The sequence below is a fragment of the Myotis myotis genome, unplaced genomic scaffold (genome assembly GCF_014108235.1).
Source record: "Myotis myotis isolate mMyoMyo1 unplaced genomic scaffold, mMyoMyo1.p scaffold_m19_p_3, whole genome shotgun sequence".
Lineage (NCBI taxonomy): Eukaryota > Metazoa > Chordata > Mammalia > Chiroptera > Vespertilionidae > Myotis > Myotis myotis.
In genome coordinates, this window is record NW_023416335.1 from 14,123,205 (window position 1) to 14,143,510 (window position 20,306).

Below are 20,306 nucleotides of genomic sequence, written 5' to 3' on the forward strand. Positions count from 1 at the left end.
AGGTAGGTAGTGGAAGGAAGGAAGGAAGGAAGGAAGGAAGGAAGGAAGGAAGGAAGGAAACATTTCCCAGAAGAGAAAAAAATTATTGGCAATATTCTGTCTCTTCTATCTCTTACAAAGTACTTCCAAAAAGCTCCACTCTCTAACACTTACAAAAAAACAAACAAACCAAAAAAACACCTTAAAACATCTGTAAAGCACCAAATTGCCAGGAAGCACCCGAGGAAAGTCCCGAGAGAGCTCAGTAGGCTGCGGTTCCTGCCCACGAGTGCGGTGAGTAAAACTGTGATCCCAGGAGTTAGTCATGCATTACAGACTGAAAGTTTTGTTTTCACTAATTCATCATGAATATCAGTATCACTGTCTTCACTAATCCAAACCCGATTACAAAACATTCTTCTCAGGAATTTCTTAAGAAAAGTGAGCTATACTTTTTACTTTATGACGTCACCCTCTAAATTTAAACAAAAATAAATAAATAAAAATGGCAATGACATGTCAAACTCAGAGCATCTCAAACCCTCCGGGTGTGTGTCTGATAAGCATTAAAGCCCAGGCTCAGCAAGAGACTAACCTCAGACCCCATCTTCCGTTCAGCTACCTGACATTTCCTCCCATGAAAGGCGGGCTCAATTGGGAAGAGGGGAATAAAGGAGACCCACATGTTTTGACTAGAACCCACTTGGGAAGTCTGAATCTCTCTTGTACGAGAGTATGAGACTGGGGACTGTATGTCATATTGCTCATGTACTTACTGCCTTTTGCTTGTCCCCAAACCCCCTTGTATTTACCTTGAGCTTTCCTGGGAAGCCTGTGAGGTTAAACATCTTACAAAGGAAAAACAAAAATCTTCTAAAGAAATGCATCCAAAACACAGCACAGAAGACGCACATCCCTCTCTCCACTTACCCGGGAAAGCGTGTGGATTGGGCGACCCTCTCTTAAGGCACTTAGAACAGAGAATGTGCACGGTGTAGTGCAGTCCAGGCCATTCCTGAAGTAAGACATTCAGTTCTTCCACCAAGGGGGTTATGGCTTGCCATGCCGTCCATATGTTTGGTAATGATGCATGGCTGGCGATGGACAGGGTATCGGGCTGCAGGACCCCCTTGGCGGGTCTGTAGCTCACCACCACAGGAACTTTCCCTCGATATGCAAAGATCTGAAGTTTCCCGTCCGACCTCTGCACCACGTGGCTGTTGATCTGGACGCTGTAGCGTGCAAACAACCCAGGTGGGAAGGTAAAGGGAAAACTATATTCAATCTGCAACTGCTCAGCCACAAAAGACTGCCCGGCCAGGTTGGTCCCGTTAATCCAGGCCTCTGCATGGGGCACCTCGTTCTGCACGTAGCAGGGGAACTTGTACCAGGCCGTGGACCCATTCAGAGGCTTGCCCTTGGGTTTATTGAGGCAGTAGCAGAGTCCCATCTTCTCCAGCAGCTCCAGCAGCAGTTGCAAATCCTGCTGGGCCTGGACGTGAGGCTTAAGCAGCAACCGAATGACATGGGCCGGCAAGAGCCCGTGAAGCAGAAAGCCCTCCACGTAATGATGGAGCTGGGTGGCCCGGAGCAGGTCCTGGCTGGTCGGTGGCAGTGCCATTACGAGGGAGCTTTCCCCGTCTCCCTCGCCCTCTCCGTTGGTCCCTAGGAGCAGCTTATGCAGCAACAAGGAAGGATCCCTCTGGAAAAAGACATTGAGGATGTCAATGAGGCGGGTGAGGTTGTGGAAGACGTGTTCCTTGAGGGCTGGGCTGTCCTCAAAGTAGAGCAGTTTGCCGCTCTCGTGCAGGTAGGACAGGGCGCTCTGCAGCCGGTCCTCGGTCAGACCTGCCTGCAGGCCCAGGCGTGCCGAGTCCCACCAGCTCAGCCAAAGCCGCTGTGCCTGAGGGGGCTGGAAATGCAGTTCCTCCAGCACCTGCCAGGACCGGGGCAGGACTCTGTGTAAGTTGGGGAAGATTTCCCGGTGCTCAGCTACCGAGAGCAGCTTGTCCCGAAGGCGCTGTAACTGGCGGGGGTCCCTGCAGCTCACAGGCAGCACCGGGGAGAGGATCTGCAGCCGGTGGTTGAGCAGGTACTGGAAGTGGGCCTTGCGCCGCCGAAGGTTCTTGTCTGACACACCATAGTACGCGGCATGGGGGCTGGCTGAGCGCAGCTCGAAGTCGCGGGCCAGCGCCTCGTCCACCACCTGGGCCAGGCGGCTCAGCCCCTCAGCATCGCGCTTCTCCTGCAGGGCGATCTGGCGGTGGATGTCCAGACACTTTTCCTCCAGCTCCCGCTCCCCACACAGGTCTGCGTGCGTGCCCACAATGCACACCACCGCGTGAGGCACGCGGGCCCCCACCCGATGCAAGAAGGAGCCCACGGTGGTAGGAAATCGCCGTGGCTCGTAGGTGGCCAAGTTCACCACCAGCACATAAAGGGCCCCTGGGGAGAGGAAGAAGGGCTGGATCACCTCGTAGCTTTCATCTCCGGCTAAGTCATACACAATGAACCGCAGGCCCCGGGAAGCGTCGGCTGTCCAACTGGTCACCTCGATGCCCTTGCTCGGGGGCGGCGGTGGAGGTGAGTAGCCCTTGTCCTTGTCCCCTCCTTCACTTGCCTCCACTCTGTCCTCAGTGAGGCAGTGCCGGAGCAAGGTCTTCCCGGCAGCCTTATGGCCCATCAGGAGCAGCTTGAGGCGGGGCTGAACTGCCGGCTGGGAGTGGGCCAGCTCCTTCTGGTAGGCTGCGATGTAGGGGATCCCCTTCATACAGACCTCGTAGGGGGGCTGGATCAGTGGGTTGTCCTTGATCTTCCACAGGCCCACCCGGGAGAGCTGGCCAAAGTTGTCCGGCAGCACAGCGATCTGGTTGCCCTGCAGCACGAGCTCCTCCAAGCCCGTCAGCTCCACAATGGAGTCCGGCAGGTAGCGGATCCGGTTGTTGTCCAGCCACAGGGTGAGGAGCCGGCCCAGGCCTGAGATCAGGGATGGCACTGAGGTGAGCTGGTTGCGACTAAGGTAGAGCTCCTCCAGGCCAGCCAGGGGCAGCAGCGCGGCAGGGAACTCCTCAAAGAGGTTGGAGGAGAGGTTGAGCATTTTGAGTCTCTGCAGATGGCTGAACTGGGCGGGCAGAGCCTGCAGCCTGTTGTTGTCTAGCATGAGGCTCTCCAGGCTGGCCAGCTCACAGAAGCCCTCAGGCAGGGTGCCAAGCTCGGCCCCACTCAGCCAGAGGATTTTAAGGGCACGCAGGGCACTGATACCCTCAGGTAGGCCTCGGAGCCGGTTACTGGACACGTCCAGCTCCTCCAGGGCAGCCAGCTGCAGCAGCTGCCCAGGAAAAGCGGTGAGCTGATTGTGGTCCACATCGAGGGTGCGCAGGCGGCAGAGGCAGGAGAGGGAGTCGGGCAGGTGCGCCAGGCGGTTAAAGCTGACATCCAGCTCCTCCAGGTGGGCCAGCGAGCCCAGCTGGGCGGGCAGGGCGGGCAGCTGGTTGTGGCTGAGGTTCAGCTTGCGCAGCTCGTGCAGAGCGCTCACCACCTCCGCGCCCAGAGCCGTCAGTCGGTTGTGGCTCATGTCCAGCTCGGTGAGGTGGTGGCCCAACTCGGCCACCGCCGGGGGCAGCCGGGCAAAGCGGTTCCTCCGCAGGACCAGGACGCGCAGGCTGCCCAGCGCCGACCCCAGCCCCTCGGGCACCTCCTCCAGGCCGTTGTTCCCCAGGTTCAGCACCTCAATGTCCCCGATGTTGGCCGGCAGCACGAGCTGGGGGGCGTCGGGGGAGTCGATCTGGTCGGCCCCGACCCCCGGGCAGCCCCCGGCCGCGCTGAGGGTGAGCTGGCGCAGGTTGCTCCGCAGCTTCCTGGCGCGCAGGGCGGCGTCCCGCCACAGCCTCACCGTCTTCAGGTTCCCACTGTCCTTCCCAGCCATGGCGGGGCCCCGGGCCGACACCCTCGCGCGGGCGCGGGAGCTCACAGCTCCATGCCGCGCTGCGCCCGGGCGGGCGCCAGGCTCCCGGTCGCTCCCGCTCCTCTCTCCGCACCCGCCCTCGGCGACCGGCGGCGGGTCCTAGCGCAGCCAGCGGCCGGGCGCCCGCAGCTGGGGGGCGGCGGCGACGCGAGCAGCTCCGGGGGGCGCCGAGCCGGCGGCGCGGGGGGAGGCGGCGGCCGGCGGGGAGTGCCGCTCGCATTCTCCTACCTCCGGGGCCATGGGCGCGCCGCGGAGGATGCCTGCTGCTCCTCCTCCGCTCCGCCCGCCGCGCGGCGCCTCCGTGCCCGCTCCGGCTCCGCTACCCTCGCAGCCGCGGCCCCGCGGCCCGCAGCGCCGTCGCCTCCGCGAGCTCCTGGAGGAGGGCGGCGCTTGGCTCGGCGGCGGGCATGTTGCGAGCACAGGGCCGGGGTGCAGCCGGGAGGAGGGGCGGCGGCGGCGGCACCTCCCGGTCTCTGCTTCCCGGGGCCCGGGAGAGAGCGCGGGCGCCGCGTCCCCGGCACTGGGAGGGCGCGATCGGGAAGCGGCAGCGCCGCCCGGCGGCTCGGCCCCCACGTGACCGGCGGAGGCGCCGCGTGTTCCCGGCACCGCCCCAGGGGCGGGCGCCCGGTGCGGGGACGGGGGCGCCTGGCTGGGTGCCGGCCACTTGGCGGGGACGTGCGGGGAGTGGGTCCTGGCTGCGCACCCCAGGCCCCGGGACCTCGTGTTTGGATTCGTCTGCTCTGGCTCTTTGTTGCCCCCAAGCCTCCAAGGATTTCTTTTCTCTCCGGGTGCGTAGGCTGCGCTGTCGCCCTTTACTCATTCTTGACCGCCCTCTCCCTTCCACTCACCCTACATCCACTCGGTAATGGAACTGGCAGAATTCAGGGGCTTGGGTTTCATTGTTGCACCTAATAAGTACACAAAAGGAGAAATGCAAGCAGCCATTCATTCATCTGATATATATTTATTGAGGCCCTATTTTGTGAAAAACCAGCTGAGGCAGGTTCTCAGAGCCCCTGGGGCAGGCTTTGAGCAGGCTCTCGGCAGACCTAATTGGGGGTTGGGCTGCGGGGGGGGCGGGGGGGGGGTGCATGGTGAAGCACAGTGTTTTTTTCTGGGGTGTCCCATTTATCATTACTACAACCCTGGGAGCTAGGTACCATCTCCCCAAACTACAGAGCTTATGTTGTAGGTTCAAGAAAATGGCAGGCAAACTTAGCAGCCCAATGCTCACTTCTAAAGTTGATATTTTCCTTTTTGAGGAAGTTTCCTTGTCACATCTATGCTACGTACATAATTCCTTCAGAATCTTAAAACTTATTGAGTCTCTGGGTATCACCTCCATCACTGCCTCCAGGTTAGTTAAGAATGAAGCAAATTCTTTTCGGAGACACAAAACAATTCATTGGTTAAATCTACCACTTAACACTTGTGACTATCCCCCATGCATGACAATGCCGTCCTTTGGGGACCCATAGCCAGGTGAGAGGAGTTAGGTTGACACACAGGCAGGCAGGGCAGGGGTCCAGTGGAAAACAAAGGCAGGTGGGACAGAGGCGGAGGCAGCCAGGGCAGTTTGAGCAGCCTAATCACAGAAACCAACCATGCAGGAATAACAGACTGTTTTAGACTCAGAGCCAGAGGCATGTGAAACTAGGGAGGGACTGCAACAAGAAGGTGAACTGATGGTGAACTGAGGCATAGAAACAGGAAAATTTAAAGTCCCTTGCTGGGCAAGAATGCTTGAGGGAATCAATCAGGTGGTGACACAGGCTTGTAGCACATATATACTCCTAGACCAATTAGCTTCCCTGGCAACCCTTTATTGGGCCCCTCCCTGTGCCGGCAGTCTGAATCTGCTTGCAATAAGTTTTCCACGCATTTGCTTAAATCTTCCGAGATCTCATTTTTCAGCTTCGAGACATGACAGGGGGACGACTCAGCTTGCTATTCCAGTTATCACTGGGGCAGTTATTGCAGTTATTTTAGTAGTTATAGTTTGTCTCTTCAAAAAGAGCAACTGAACATTTCAGCTGGAAATCCGCCCCAGGGATGGTTGTCAAGCCTGGCTCTACATCCGAGAATGTGCCCTCGGACAGGTGGGTCCCAACTATGTGTACGTTACCAGGGAGAACTGAGCGGTGTGCACCTGAAGGAGTTCCTGGAAGATCACATTGCTGGAGGAATCCGTGACCTCCCACCTCAAGAAAATTCTAAATCATTCTAGGCTGACTTTTTTTTTCCTTTTTTTTTTTTTTTACATAGAAGGAAACAGGACCAAGACATGAAGCAACTTCCCAGCCAGGTAAAGGGTAGAGTCAGGTGTGTCAGCTCCCCTTGTGGAATGATTCCCCTGAAGACATCAACTTTGTGGTCAGACCCCAAATCTCCATCCTCTGGCGCATCTAACTCCAATCTAAACCTCAGCCTGCAGCAGGAGATGGGAGAAGGCATCGGCTTCCTACCTTAAATGGCTAAATTGAAGTCCTAGAGTGGTTTGGATTAGATCTAAATAACCTGTGCTAAGCTGTTCCCCTTTAGAAGCCGTCAGAAAATTACGCTTCCATTTTAAATGTCTCTGGAAATTGTGCTCTTCTCTGTCAGGGGATAATGTGTCATTTGCTTTATCTAATAAAGAGAGCTGGCCAGGACCAGACAACACCCCGTTTGTGGCCACTCTGGGCCCTCACTGAAGCACCGCAGCCTGGTGTGAATGAGTTTGCTCAGAGCCCCTTGGCCTGCTATGTGCTGTTGCCGTCGATGTGGTGGGAAGCCTTGTTGTAAAAAGACTTATCTGAGAGTTTGTTCTTTGAAAGGTAGATCAGGAGAATGCAATGTGCCCAGTGTGGCTCTTAAATCCAGACAAGAAGGATCCTGCCTTGGGCTCCCAACCTGGTCCTCCTCTTGCCACATCCCACCCCTTGTGGTAAAATTTCTGATGGGCTGAGGGGCAGGATGGGAAAGCCCCTTCAGCCTTCTAGAACATGCTTGGTGTGAAGGACACAGAAATGCCTGTGCAAACAGTCTCAGGCCTGCTTGTAGGAGGCCGGGCAGTCTTTCAGAGCCATTCGGGAGTTACGTGGCCATTCGAGGCCTATGGGGTATGGACGGAGTTGACTGTCCCTCTGTGGCCACAGGCTCCTCACTGTGCTCAATGGAGCCTAGGTTGGGATGAGAGGACCACATTTGCTAGCCTGATATAGCACACTAGAGGCCCGGTGCATGAAATTTGTGCATGGAAGGGGGGTGTCCCTCAGCCCAGCCTGTACCCTCTCCAATCTGGGACCCCTCGAGGAATGTCCGACTGCCCATTTAGGCCCGATCCCCAGGATTGGGCCTAATCAGGCAGACATCCCTCTCACAATCCAGGACTGCTGGCACCCAACCACTTGCCTGTCTGCTTGCCTGATTGCTCCTAACCACTTCTGCCTGCCAGCCTGATCACCCCCTAACCATTCCCCTGCCAGCCTGATTGATGCCTAACTGCTCCCCTGCCGGCCCAATTGCCCCTAACTGCCCTCCCCTGCAGGCCTGGTCACCCCTAACTGCCCTCCCCTGCAGGTCTGATCGCCCCCAACTGCCCTCCCTTGCAGGCTTGGTCCCTCCCAACTGCCCTTCCCTGCTGGCCTGATTGCCCACAACTGCCCTCCCCTGCAGGCCTGGTCACCCCTAACTGCCCTCCTCTGCCAGCCATCTTGTGGAGGCCATCTTGTGTGTTGGAGTGACGGTCAAATTGCATATTACTCTTTTAGATAGGATTTAAACATTTAAATATACAATATATGGACCACCACCGAGGTATGACCAGGAATCAAACAGCAACCTCCTGGTTCATAGGTCTACACTCAACCACTGAGCAGCCATGCCAGCCAGGCTCCCAAATCTTTTCATTTCTCCTATCTTTCTTACTCTGTTTTCATTTTAGCCACTGCCCTATGATTGCAGTAATATCTCAGGCACATTGGCTTTCTCCCAGAGTGCAGACCCTCTGTTAGGGCACAAGTCTTCTAGGGGAGAACATGTGTGAAGAGGTTGGGTCTTGAGCTACAGGGGAGGATCCTATGCATTGTGGGCATTAGTCTTCCATTCATTACCTGTCAATAACAGTGTGGATGGCCCCAGGCAGCCGGGCTACTCTGCTGTCACCCCTTGGTAGACTAGCAACAAGCTCCAAGGAAGCTTTCATCCCTCATTTATTTTGTTCTGCCTTCAACATACTTGACTTCCTTCCATCTTGACAGATTTTTTCCTTGACCTTGCTAACCTTCTAGCTACTGTCTCATTGCCTTACTTCATTTCTCTGTCAAATATCTTACATAAGTGGTCTGGGGCCAGTCTGGTTGTCTCCACTGGTTCCCTTCTTGGACCCAGTAATCTGGCTTCTATCCCCAGTAGCCAGCACATTTCTCTCTAGAAGGTTCACTCACGCTTCTTCCTTCCTTGACCTCCCATCATTGAAAATGTTAAGTAACTTCCCTTGGAAACTTTCTCAACTCCTTGATTTTAACCTTTTTTGTTTTGATTTTGTTAGATGAACGTGTAGGAAATCAAGGGAAAGGTAGGAAGAGGAGGAGGAAGGCACGTCCCTCTAAAACAGCGGTTCTCAACCTGTGGGTCGCGACCCCACAGAGGTCACCTAAGACCATCGGAAAACACAGATATAATTACATATTGCTTTTGTGATTAATCACTATGCTTTTAATTATGTTCAATTTGTAACAATGAAATTGGGGGTCACCACAACATGAGGAACTGTATTAAAGGGTCGCGGCATTAGGAAGGTTGAGAACCACTGATTTAAAAGGTTTTAGGCCTGTTCCGAAGAAGAGGATTAGAAATAAAAATAAAGCCAAATTTGACAGAGAGCAGTTTAACCACAGGGATCTTCAAGGTCATGTCCTCTAAACTCTGGATATTGGGATGGCTGAGCTATCTAAGAATAATCACCAGCAATAATAGCTAACATGCATGAAGGCTTCCTGTGAACTCAGGCTCTGTTCTGTATGCTCTTCGTGCAGTGTTTCCTTTAACCTGCACAACAGCCTTGAATAGCAGGTCCCATTATTATCCCGTTTTACAAACGGAGAAAAATGGAAACGGAGCTACTGAATGGCAGAATCCAGGCTCACAACAAGGTGAAGTCCAAACCTCCTGTTTTAATCACTGTGCTGTTTCCTGGAGGTGTGGTGGGGGGTGGAGAGGAATGGGTCTAAGTTCATTGTCAGCCAACTGAGTATTTTAAGCTGTAGAAAAGTGGTACCAGCTGAAAGCAGGGAAGACACCCATCTACAGTTAAAGTGAACTCTGCTCTTATAATATGTATGAAGAACATTGGGCCACCCAAAGATTAAACAGCCCCAAACACAAGAACTAGGTTTAACATCTGTGATTAAAACAGAATTTCTCTGCCATTTGTTGATAAATTGTTTGATTTGCTTCTTTGTTTGCTTATTTGAAGGAAAAAGGGATAAGTACAAGTGTCCATAAAAATCTGTCCTTCAATTAGAGGGCATTTTAGATTCTGCCTTTTAAAAAGATTTAAAAAAAAATAAATAAATAAATAAATAAAAAGGAGAAAGAAAGCTTCCCTCACTCTTCTTTCCCAAAATATAATAAATCTGCCTTGGACTCACCGTCTGATTTGAATGAGAGCCAGTTCATATCAGCACTGGCTAAGAAGTCTGAGAGTGTCACTTAACTACCAACAGGGAGCGTAAAAAATGTGTTCAAGACACTGACTCCCCCTGAGAGCAAAGGCAACACTGTCCCAATGTCTGTTGTTTTTTCTTTCCCCTGCACTACAGAAAACAAATTTATCTTGGACTGGGCAGCATTCGATTTAACATTGGCTCTCTTTGTGTTTCCAGGTCAAGTGGGAACACATATGCTCCCTACTGAGGAAAATAAACTGCAGTGTATTTTTAGCATCCGTTGGAAGGACTCGCAGCTGAAGCTACGCAGGATCCAGGCCATTTACTGAAGGCCCAAGGATTGGCAGCAATGTCACCAAGAATTCCAGAATGTGCCCTGGGGGTCTGTAAGTAACAGTGTCCCTTTGCCCCCCACCTTACCCTCGACCATTCGCAACCCCAATCCTATTGCAAACATTTTTCTCCTGAGAAAGAGAGAGAAAACATTCCAGTGAAAGATCAATGAGAAACATCTGTGAAATAGTTATGACACATGACGCTAACTATAGCACACTTGGCACTCTGAGATGGAGCAGGTTCAGGAGGGAAGGGGGAGCATTGGGAGCAGAGATGATGCCCTCCCTCCCCTTGGTGCCTCACGCTGGAGATGAGCCATGCACAGGGAGCCACCATATGTGTCTTCGTGAAAGAGGACAGGTGCCACTCTGGCACACCTGGCCGCTCCATGGCATGGTGAGCTTGCCCAGATGGTCTCACCCTCCATGGGTGGCATGGGCAATGTGCAAGGGGGCCCTCGTCTGAAATGGAAGGTTTGCTCACGAGATTTGGTGACAGTGAGACATATGGTTTAAGACCTTCCTTCTGCCTGCAGTTTTGAAAAATATTTTCCATTTTTGACAACCGATTTAGGCAACTGTGTTAACGTAAAAACATTCAAACCGATAAAGAATGTTTGTGAGTTTATTTTAACCAAACTCTTGACAATTGCTGGGTTTGGAATAATGCTCCAGAGAATGGCGGCTTTCATCTATTTTTTTAAAAAATATATTTTCTTGATTTCTTTACCGAGAGGAAGGGAGAGGGATAGTGAGTTAGAAACATGGATCAGCTGCCTCTTGCACACCCCCTACTGGGGATGTGCTCACAACCAAGGTACAGGCCTTTCACTGGAATCGAACCTGGGACCCTTCAGTCCGCAGGCCAATGCTCTATCCACTGAGCCAAATCAGTTAGGGCTTTCATCTATTTTTAAACATTGCAATCAAAGGAGGAGACATCAGTGGGTTACATGAAACTCATTGGTGATAGAATAGAGGGGCGGGAAAAAGCAAAGCAGGGAATCCTCTGGGATTGGGTAAAGAGTAAAATGACAGACGCATACGTAGCTGGGTGCAGGATAGTTAACAGTCAATGATTTTCATAACAACAGTAACAATGAAGGAATCTGTGGTATCTGCCCTGGCACCCAGGGCATTTGGTTGTGTCCTGAGGGGTCCGGAAAAAGGGAAGTTTCAAGTTACCTTGACATTTCAATGATACTTTTTGTTATCGTAGATGCAAAAAGACAATAAGTTAAAGTAAAGGTTGACCTTGTCAGGGAAGATACAGGCGTAGGAGGTGACTACCCACCATAAGTGCTTTTAGTTAAAGTTTTTAGTTTCAGACCATGCCAGGTCTTTGAGTTTGAAAGACTGCCGTGCAAGCCTTCCCTGAGCTTACCAGGTTAGCATGTGGCCCCTTTCATCCACAACTGTTAGCTTTTAAATGAATGAGACAATGATATTGTATCCTTCTTTCAAAAATAAAAACAAGCCCTGACCGGTTTGGCTCACTGGCTAGAGCATCGGCCTATGGACTGACGGGTCCCGGGTTCAATTCCGATCAAAGGCATGCACCTCGGTTGCGGGCACATCCCCAGTAGGGGGTGTGCAGGAGGCAGCTGATCAATGTGATGTTTCTTTCTCATTGATGTTTCTAACTCTCTATCCCCCTTCCTTCCTCTCTGTAAAAAATCAATAAAATATATTTAAAAACAAAAACAAAATCTTGAGGCATTTGTAAAATAAAAACCAAGTCTTTGGTGGCGTCATATAACACACATCATGAAGCAGAGCGTAAGATAAAAAATGTGAGGTCTTCCCGAAGAACTATAATTTTGATTAGTATTGTAGTTATTAAAAGACAGGAAAGGCAAAGTTACCGTGGATGTTATTCATGATATTTATTACTCTTGTACCCAAAAAAGAAAACTTTCTGCTTAAAATTCTGTAGAATAGAACAATAAAACCTGATCCCCTACCTACTCTACATCCTACGAAATAGTGAGATAATAAGGGTTTATGGTGAGCTGTTATATAAGAATCACGGTTGGTCATAACTTCATTATAAATTCATCTAATATTTATAGAAGGCCTGTGCAGGATAGCTGAATACGAGACTACTTGGGAAAGCTTCTATCTCTGTTCTCATCATCAAGGTGTAAAAGTAAAGCATTCATCTGATATTAAGGCCGTCTCAAAAGCTATGGCCCTCTCCTAAATTAGATACTGCCTAGTTCAGAATTGTCAGAGCAGGTTGAATGGACGTCCTGATGACGTCGCCAGTGACCCCTCAGCTTTGTTCCTTTGTTCCCTAACTACAGTGGCTCTTCAGGTGTAAAAACAATTTGAGGAAGCCCTTCCCTTCCTCTGCAAGGTAACATTGTTCCGAGGGTGTGGTTGTTCTTGAAAACAATTTTATTAACACTACATTTTCAAAGCTAAGAATATTAAGTTTATATATTAGGAGTTTGGGTTTTGTTCTAAGTACAGAATATTGAATGTATTACTTTTCCCTTCCTTTGGCTTTTAAAATACATTTTTTTAAAAAAAATAAAAATAAGTTTAACGTGATGTACAAATTAAGTGAAAATATTTCCCAAAGTAAACTGGAGAAATTATAGGAGCCTTATACTAGAAGTTTAGGTTTGTAGGAGAGAAAAAAATATTTTTCCCTCTACCCTTCTGAATTCTTGGCTAAGACCTCTGTAATGAAGGACAGATCAACAAGAGAAACACAAACAGAAGTTTATTAACATGTATAACGCATGTACACATGGGAGAGACCCAGGGATAAGTGACTAGCTCCCGGGGGTGACTTAGAATCAGGTGAAATACCATGCTACTAGGACAGCGGAGAGAGATGTAGGCCTCTTGTGGGAGGGTAAAGATTTTCAGGAGAGATGAATGGGCCCTGAGCAGAACAGATGGGCGGTATGATCCTGTGTGACAGGTGTGTCTGGGTGTGATGGCCATTTCTAGCCTCTTCTCCTGGCATGGGTCAGTCCTCCCTTGTTGATGACACTCCTGAGGAGGGATCTGTGACAACCCAGTTCCTTTTGGAAGATCTTGAGGCAGATGAGGGAGCTGAGAGAAAGCCTCTCCCTGCATCTGCTGTTTCTTAAGTGCTTACAGCTCAGAGAAATCAATATGCCCAAGCAGCATGTTTTGAAGTGGCTCGTCCTGAACTCCTACAGTCGTATTCTGGGTGGCATTCAGCTACTCTTCAGGTTCCACGCGACACTGGGCATAGTCACCTACCACTCCCGCTTGTCATTGTTGTGTCAGAGGCATTGTCTCTGCAAAACAACAGAATTAACTAGGACCAAATTCTCAGGTTTTTTCTTAAATGTCAGTGGTTACTTTCTTGCAGATGATATTCCTGAAATGGATGGTTTTCATTTATTTTTAAATTTCCTGGCATGTAACATTACATCTATGCTAGAAGTTATAGGGGAGGATCTTTAAAAATACAGTTAATGTGATGCGTACTTTTTGTATCTGTGTAAATTCACAGCAGTCCCTTTGGCTGCCCCCTGTCTACCGAGCAGTGGGTTCCCACAGCCATGTGGACAATGTGACCTCACACTCCTACTCTCAGTGCCCAAGGTAGGCACCTCATTAAAACTGGACCAAAGTTCCTATCTTAGAATTTTAGATTTAGGATTGTAGGGAAAGAAAAATCTCCCTCTAAACTTCTGACTTCTTGGCTAAGACTCCTGTAATAAAAGACAGATTTATAAGAGAAAAACAAACAGAAGTTTATTATCATGCATACCTCAAGTATACATGGAGATAATCAGGGGGAAATGAGTAATTAGAACGCTGGCTCATAGGGCAATTTCAACTGACACCATAAGAAAGTGTGGGGGAGGCCTGTTTTGGGGCGTAGTGGAGGGTTTTGCACATAAATTACTGCCTTTGTTAAGGGTCTAAAGTTGCCTCCAGGGATTAAATTTTGTCTTTCCTGGTAGAGAAGGAAGTAGGGAGACCTTTGAAAATATATGTCTGCTTTTAGGCATATAAGGGGAAGGCAGTGTACTTTTCTTATATCTGCTTCTTCTCAATAGCCTTCAGGCTCAACATAATCCTATGCCAACATGGCGTATTCTGCAATGGCACGTCCTGCTACCCTTCAGGACTGAGAGTAGGAAAGTCGGTCTTTCTACGTTAAATTGGAGACCATGAGCAGCTATCCCTAGACCATCACAGGGACTTGGGAGCAGAGGAAATCCAATCCACCAAGAAAGGAAAAGGCGGATATGACATGATAGCAGATATGAGCGTGAGAGCATATTTCTTGGATTTCCAACATTTTGGTTTCTTGCCTAGTATCCTTGAGTCTTAGCTACATTTTCTGCCCCAAAGACTTGTAATAAATCCTCTGCTTTTGCTAGAGCACCCTTGAGTTGGTTTCTCTTCTTTGAAACCAAAAGAATCTTAGCATAGAAATTCTATGGAAGCAAGTTTGCAAGTTACAGACCATCAAAGAAAAATGGTTATGTCATAGTAGATGAGGCGAGAAGTGGGGAGTCCTGGAAGCAAAGAACATACATATGTTAAAGTATGTTCAGTTTTTGCAGCCTCAAGGAAATGCAATAAGATCAAGAAAAAGAGAAGCTTCAGGCCAAGGTTGCCCAGCTAAAAATAGACAGAAAAGGAGAGTAAGAGTACAATTATGGCCCTGGCCCGGTGGCTGAGTTGTTTAGAACATTGTCCCATACACCAGGTTCCATTCCTGGTCAGGGCACATACCTAAGTTGCTGGTTCAACCCCCAGTATAGGAGGCAATGTATCAGTGTTTCTCTCTCACATTGATGTTTCTTGCTCTCTTTCTAAAATCAATAAAAACATATTCTCAGGTGAGGAATAAAAAAAAAATACGGTTATGTTCCAGAAGCCTTTCTGACTATAGCCACCCACCTGAGACTGCTCCAAGTTAGTCCAAGAGGCATCTAAAAGACACAAATAAATACAACCAGCTTCTGTATTGTAGCCATTTTTGAAATGAAAATTGGTGTGTTTGTTGAGAAAATGTATCATTTCAGTGATTAGAATGGGGATATCTGGGAGAAACCAGAGGTGCAGAGAACTTCAACTCCAGAATTTCAGCTTTAACACCCCAAACCCTCCATAGGTGTCCCCTCTATTTGCCCCACCAGATAAATGTGATGAGGCCTGCCCCATTGCAAGCAGTTCAGCTCAAATCTAATGGAGGCACAAGTAACATTTCATGATACATTAAGGGGAGAAAGTGCCATCAGAAGCTAAAGAAAATAATGGCGGAAATATTTTCAATTCCTAAAACATAGGGTTTATACTTAAGTTATATAAGGAATTTTTATAAATCAGCTTGCAAATGATAAGTACCACAATTTTTAAAAAGCATGCATGGAAAACAATTTATAGTAGAAGAAATAGAGAGAGATAATAAATATATACAAAATAGTCTCATCTCAAAAGTAATCAAAGTAATGACTTTAACGTAGGATACCATATTTAGCCCATCAAGTTAAAGTAGATTTTTAAAAACTTTCATTCTTTTTTTAAAAAGTGATTTATAGAGAGAGGAAGGGAGAGAGAGAGAAAGAGAAACATCAGTGTGATATGCTACCCATGATTGAACCACACCTGGATATGTGCCCTGACAGGGAATCAAACCCATTACCTTTTGGTGCATGGGATGATGCTCAACCAACTGAGTCACGCTGACCAAGGTGGCATCGATTTTTTTATATAGCTACTAAGCTTTATTTCTCCTAGTTATATTGAAATATAATTGACATACATCTCTATTTAAATTTCAGGTGTCCAGTGTAATGGTTTGACATATATATATATATATATATATATATGATGGTTGCAAAATGTTTAGTTAGCATCCATCATCCAATACAGATACAATGAAAAGAAAAAAATTAAACATAGAATATTAATAGGAGAATAAGGAAAAGGGGGCACTCCCAGGTATTAGAGCAGAATGTGTTGGTACAACTCTGTGTAGAGCATTTAATAAGAAGCAGGAAAATCCTGAAGAAATGTTTATCCTGGGAATTGTTTTAAAGAAATAGAGCTCCATCTAGAAAGATATTTGGTGGGGAAAAATGACTTCACCATCATTTTCTTTAGCTTCTGATGTAAATAGATACATACATTGGGATATGTATGTATGTGTGTATGTTTAAATGTACATTCATTGAAAAAAAACCTGAAAATACATGCATCAAATTGTCAGTGGTTTTTATCGCTGCTTAGTCAAATTACAATTTTTTTTCTATAATAGGTGTCATCTTTATCATTAGAATAAATCATATTTCAAAAGAAAGTCATGCAGACAAATACATCTTTGTTCAAGCAATCACAAAAAGCACTTGTTATATTTAGTTATATTTAATATACTAGTATTTCTGTATTTCAATTTCTGATTTGTTTGAGCGCAAGTATGTTCAAAAGGAAATCCCATTTTTCCCGGAATATCAGTCTAAGCTTCCTTCTTGGCCTTAGACACAGCTCTTATCCAACATGTGCAAGTTTCTCCAAGTTAATTGCATGAGACTTATAAAACTGGAGACTTCTAAATACATTCCAACAATGTTGAGAATATGGTTGCCTAGTATTACAATATAAAACATTTCCAGAACTCTGACTTCTAGCTGCAAAAATATTTGAACCAGATGAATTTCTGAAAATGCTGCCTTTGCTTAACTTTAATCTTGCTAAGGAGAGTTTTCTGCCCCATCCCCCTTTTTCTTTTACACCAGATCTCTCTAATTCCACCTCCTTGTTCCACTGAGCTGATGTGGGAAAAGTAGGCAAATGCATGAAGGCATCAAGGTCAACGGCAGGTAAGGAGACCCAGAATCCCAAAGGAGAATTCCCAGAGAAAGAATCTGGGCTAGTGACCCATATCATCCTCTAGTTGGCCTTCTCCTGGCATTTGAATGGAGGCCGGTGCTTAATGTTTTGTTCACATTAACACAAATATGCTACCAGAAGAGCTCACATGTGAGAATTGAAGGCACTGTGAGAGGCTCGGTAGAGAGAGACATTTAGGTCAATGGGGCCTCTCACATTAGTCATCTAAGTTAGGTAAGCTCTTATTTAGAAGTTTCATAACCAAGTGGTAGTAAAAATCACTTTGCAATTAGAGTGAACTCTCTACCTACCTCACATGGTAGCTGTGGGCACGTTTCATAGCCACCATGATTCTCAGTTCCATCAACCATAAAAGGAAGTAGATGAATTATATCTGATGCTTAATTTGGAGTCCGACAATGGGCATCAGAGGGTTCAAGAACATGTGAAATTATAAGCAAAATTATATACATTTTTGTAGAGGGAAGAGCCATAGCTTTCATCAGGTTCTTAATTCATGAATCCAAGGAAATGATGACCCAGTGAATTATATAATGTTTAAATATCAATCAACATTAATATTCTTCAGTTCTCCATTTATGTATATTTTGGTAGTGTTTTTTTACCTTATTAAAAGACTTTATTTTATACCATGTTAGGTTTACTCAAACTTCAAGTTGTTGAGGTCAGATTCCCAGGTGAAGTAAATATTATTATTTCCTTTCTCATCTACAAGGAGTTTTTCCACAGCAAGGATTTGTGTATGTAAATATACACAAGAGCTACAAAATGCAGAAAACTTAGTAAAGTAATTAACCATCTAATGCAGCGATTTCAACCTTTTCTATCTCATGGCACCTGTAAACTAATTATTAAAATTCTGCAGCACAACAAAAAACATACTTTTTGTCCATCTGACAAAACATAGGTATAATTTTGATTCCACCACACCAGATGGCTATTGTTGTGTTGACTGTTGTCATTTTTTTATTTGACAATCTAAGGGAGAAGAGGTCAGTGCCCATGAATAAATAGTCAGGAATTGCATGTTTTAAAATTCTTGTAGCACACCAGTGTGCCTGCCACGCCCACAGGTTGAAAATCACTGATCTAGTATATATGATGTCAATGATGGAAATCTTGCCATTATGTGAAATTTGAAACAATTTACTAGTTTAGTTGGTCTAATTAAAATATCTTAAAATGAATATATGTTAAGATTGATTTTTTACAGTGTTATCACTATATGATCCTGATCCTGACTTTGTTTTTAAAGAGTAGGTAGAAAAGAAATTGGGGGAAGTCATAGAACTATAATTCCAAGACCCCAACCCCATCCATAATAATAAAAGTGTAATATGCTAATTAGACCCGAAAGCCAAACAACCTACCAGACGTCATTCCGGACATCCTTCTGGACGAAGCTGCCATAGAAGGGGCTGAGGCAAAGGCAGTTAAGGGCGATCAAGCAGGCAGGCGAGCAGTTAGGTGCTATCAGGCAGGCAGGTAGAGTGGTTAGGGGCAATCAAGCAGGCAGGCAGAGTGGTTAGGGGCAATCAGGCAGGCAGGCAGGCAGGCCAGCGGTTAGGAGCCAGGGGTCCCAGATTGTGAGAGGGTGCAGGCCAGGCTAAGGGACCCCCGCCCCCCATGTGCGAATTTTGTACCTAGTCTAGTCAATATATAATTAACCGTAATAAATTCAGATTCTTCAGATTTTCATTTCCTGTTTGACATCCATAATCAAATTGTCTGTTCACACCAGTCTCTCTGAAATTTGCCTACTCTTTCAAGAGACTGCATTAGAAGTGACTTAATGATGACACACAGCATCTTATTGCCCCGTAAGCTGACTTCAGGTATAATGGGAAATTCTGTCTGGGAATGAACACTAGCAGTGTCTGCCAGGGGCACTGAGTCAACACTCCAGACCACGGTCCTCTTTCCCAACCAGACAAGCTGGGCACCTGGAGCCCACATTCGTGGTCCTGGGCTCTCAGCAGTGATGTCTCACCATTTGACAGACATCACATCCACGACACAAAGAACAGCCTGGCCCCATAACTGTGAAGAACAGTCTGCTTTTATTTTTAAAGTATTTAACTCTGGATTGTTAGAGCTCTATAAAGGTCTCAAAAAGGGTTTAAATTCTGTAATTTGATTCTTAGATTTCTCATCTCTTTGAATTTTGAAAAATACCACTACCACATATTTTATGTGCAGCTTTGCTTCCAAAGAATAAAGTGGATTTTCAAACAAAGACTGAAATAAAACAGTTAAAAAGAAGTATGAGACAACTGGATAAACAAAATGTGGTATATACATACAGTGAAATATTATTTGGCCTTAAAAAGAAATGAAGTCCTGATAGATGCTACAACATGGATAAACCTTGAAGACGTTATGCTAGTGAAATAAGCCCAGTCGCAAAAAGAGAGATATTACATGATTCAGTTTATATACGGTACCTGGAGTAGCCAAATTCATAAGACAGAACGTCGAATGGTGATTGTCATACTTACTCTGAAGGAAAAGGGGAGGAATTAGGAATTGTTTAATGGGTATAAAGTTTCAGATTGGGAAAATGAAAAAATTCAGGAGGTGAATGATGTGATAGTTGTACAACAATGTAAATGTACTAATGCCACTGAACTGCACACTTGAAAATGGTTAAAATGGTAAATTTTATGTTATGCATATTTTTACCACAATTTTTGAAAATCTGCTTTATTAAAAAATTATGAGACTATAGAGAAATTTGAACACTGATTGGATAAAGAAAGTATTGTTCTTTATTTTAAGACTATCTTTATCTTTTTAGCGATACATATGAAGTAGTTATAAGCATAATGATATATCTGTCATTAGGTATATATGAAACAATTTTGGCTGTATGTTGATTAAATTTAAAAAGAGAAAGAAAAAAAGCAAAGCTATAAGCATGTATTGCTGTTAACCTGTTAAATGAAATCAAAATATAGATTGTGGGTTATTTTTTTAATCAAAATGCATTATCCATTATATTATTATTTATAGTTTTTGGTTTGCCTGAAATATCCAATATTTTTAAATCATTTTTATTATTTTGATTGTAAACATCTCAATGTTTTCCTTGTTCAGTGCAATAGTCTGTAAGATGTCAAGTTATAGAAGGCATTCACCGTGTTCTTTTGAACGATCTTTCAGCTTAATAAATCTAGTGTCTTGTTTGAGATCATAAAGAAAATATAAACTATGCATTTGGAGTCTCATTGCAGTGTCATTATTATTTAGGAGTCACTTTTTTCTTACTATGCAACTTCGCTGGATTAAAAAAAAATTATATCGCATTGTCATAGAATCTGCCTAAATACTAACACAAAGTTAACACGAATTGAATTTAGTTTCCTCATCCAAACTGTTTGATGTTGTCTGTTTCCCACACAAGATTGTAAATTCATGAGGACAAGGAATTTGTTTTCACCACTACACATTGACACATGGTAGATCACAATTGAATATCTGTTGAATCAATGAATAGACAAAGAGCTGAACATGAACATA

At 46.1% G+C, this 20,306-nt stretch overlaps 1 protein-coding gene and 1 long non-coding RNA gene across 18 annotated transcripts in view; one reads left to right on the forward strand and one right to left on the reverse strand.

Moving 5' to 3' along the window:
* The window catches only part of MFHAS1 (malignant fibrous histiocytoma amplified sequence 1), a 72,560-nt gene extending 68,072 nt beyond the window's left edge, over positions 1 to 4,488 (reverse strand). For 4 of the 13 annotated variants that reach the window (XR_004966168.1, XR_004966169.1, XR_004966176.1 and 1 more), the window contains exon 1: positions 910 to 4,488. Coding sequence is in view for 3 of the 13 variants with exons in the window: in XM_036300350.1 (XP_036156243.1) it covers positions 910 to 3,904 (2,995 nt within the window). In the remaining 10 variants the exon portion in view is untranslated. Of the gene's footprint in view, positions 1 to 791 lie in introns of all 13 variants that reach the window. The other 9 variants (XR_004966174.1, XR_004966175.1, XR_004966170.1 and 6 more) reach the window with 5 other exon arrangements.
* Positions 4,489 to 4,608: 120 nt separating this feature from the next.
* The window catches only part of LOC118651317, a 39,834-nt gene continuing 24,136 nt past the window's right edge, over positions 4,609 to 20,306 (forward strand). Inside the window, exons 1-4 of one of the 5 annotated variants that reach the window (XR_004966179.1) lie at positions 6,207 to 6,248; positions 8,962 to 9,078; positions 9,811 to 9,980; positions 16,673 to 16,756. This is a non-coding gene — a long non-coding RNA (uncharacterized LOC118651317). Of the gene's footprint in view, positions 4,732 to 6,206; positions 6,266 to 8,827; positions 9,079 to 9,810; positions 9,981 to 16,672; positions 16,757 to 20,306 lie in introns of those variants that run through there. The other 4 variants (XR_004966181.1, XR_004966182.1, XR_004966180.1 and 1 more) reach the window with 4 other exon arrangements.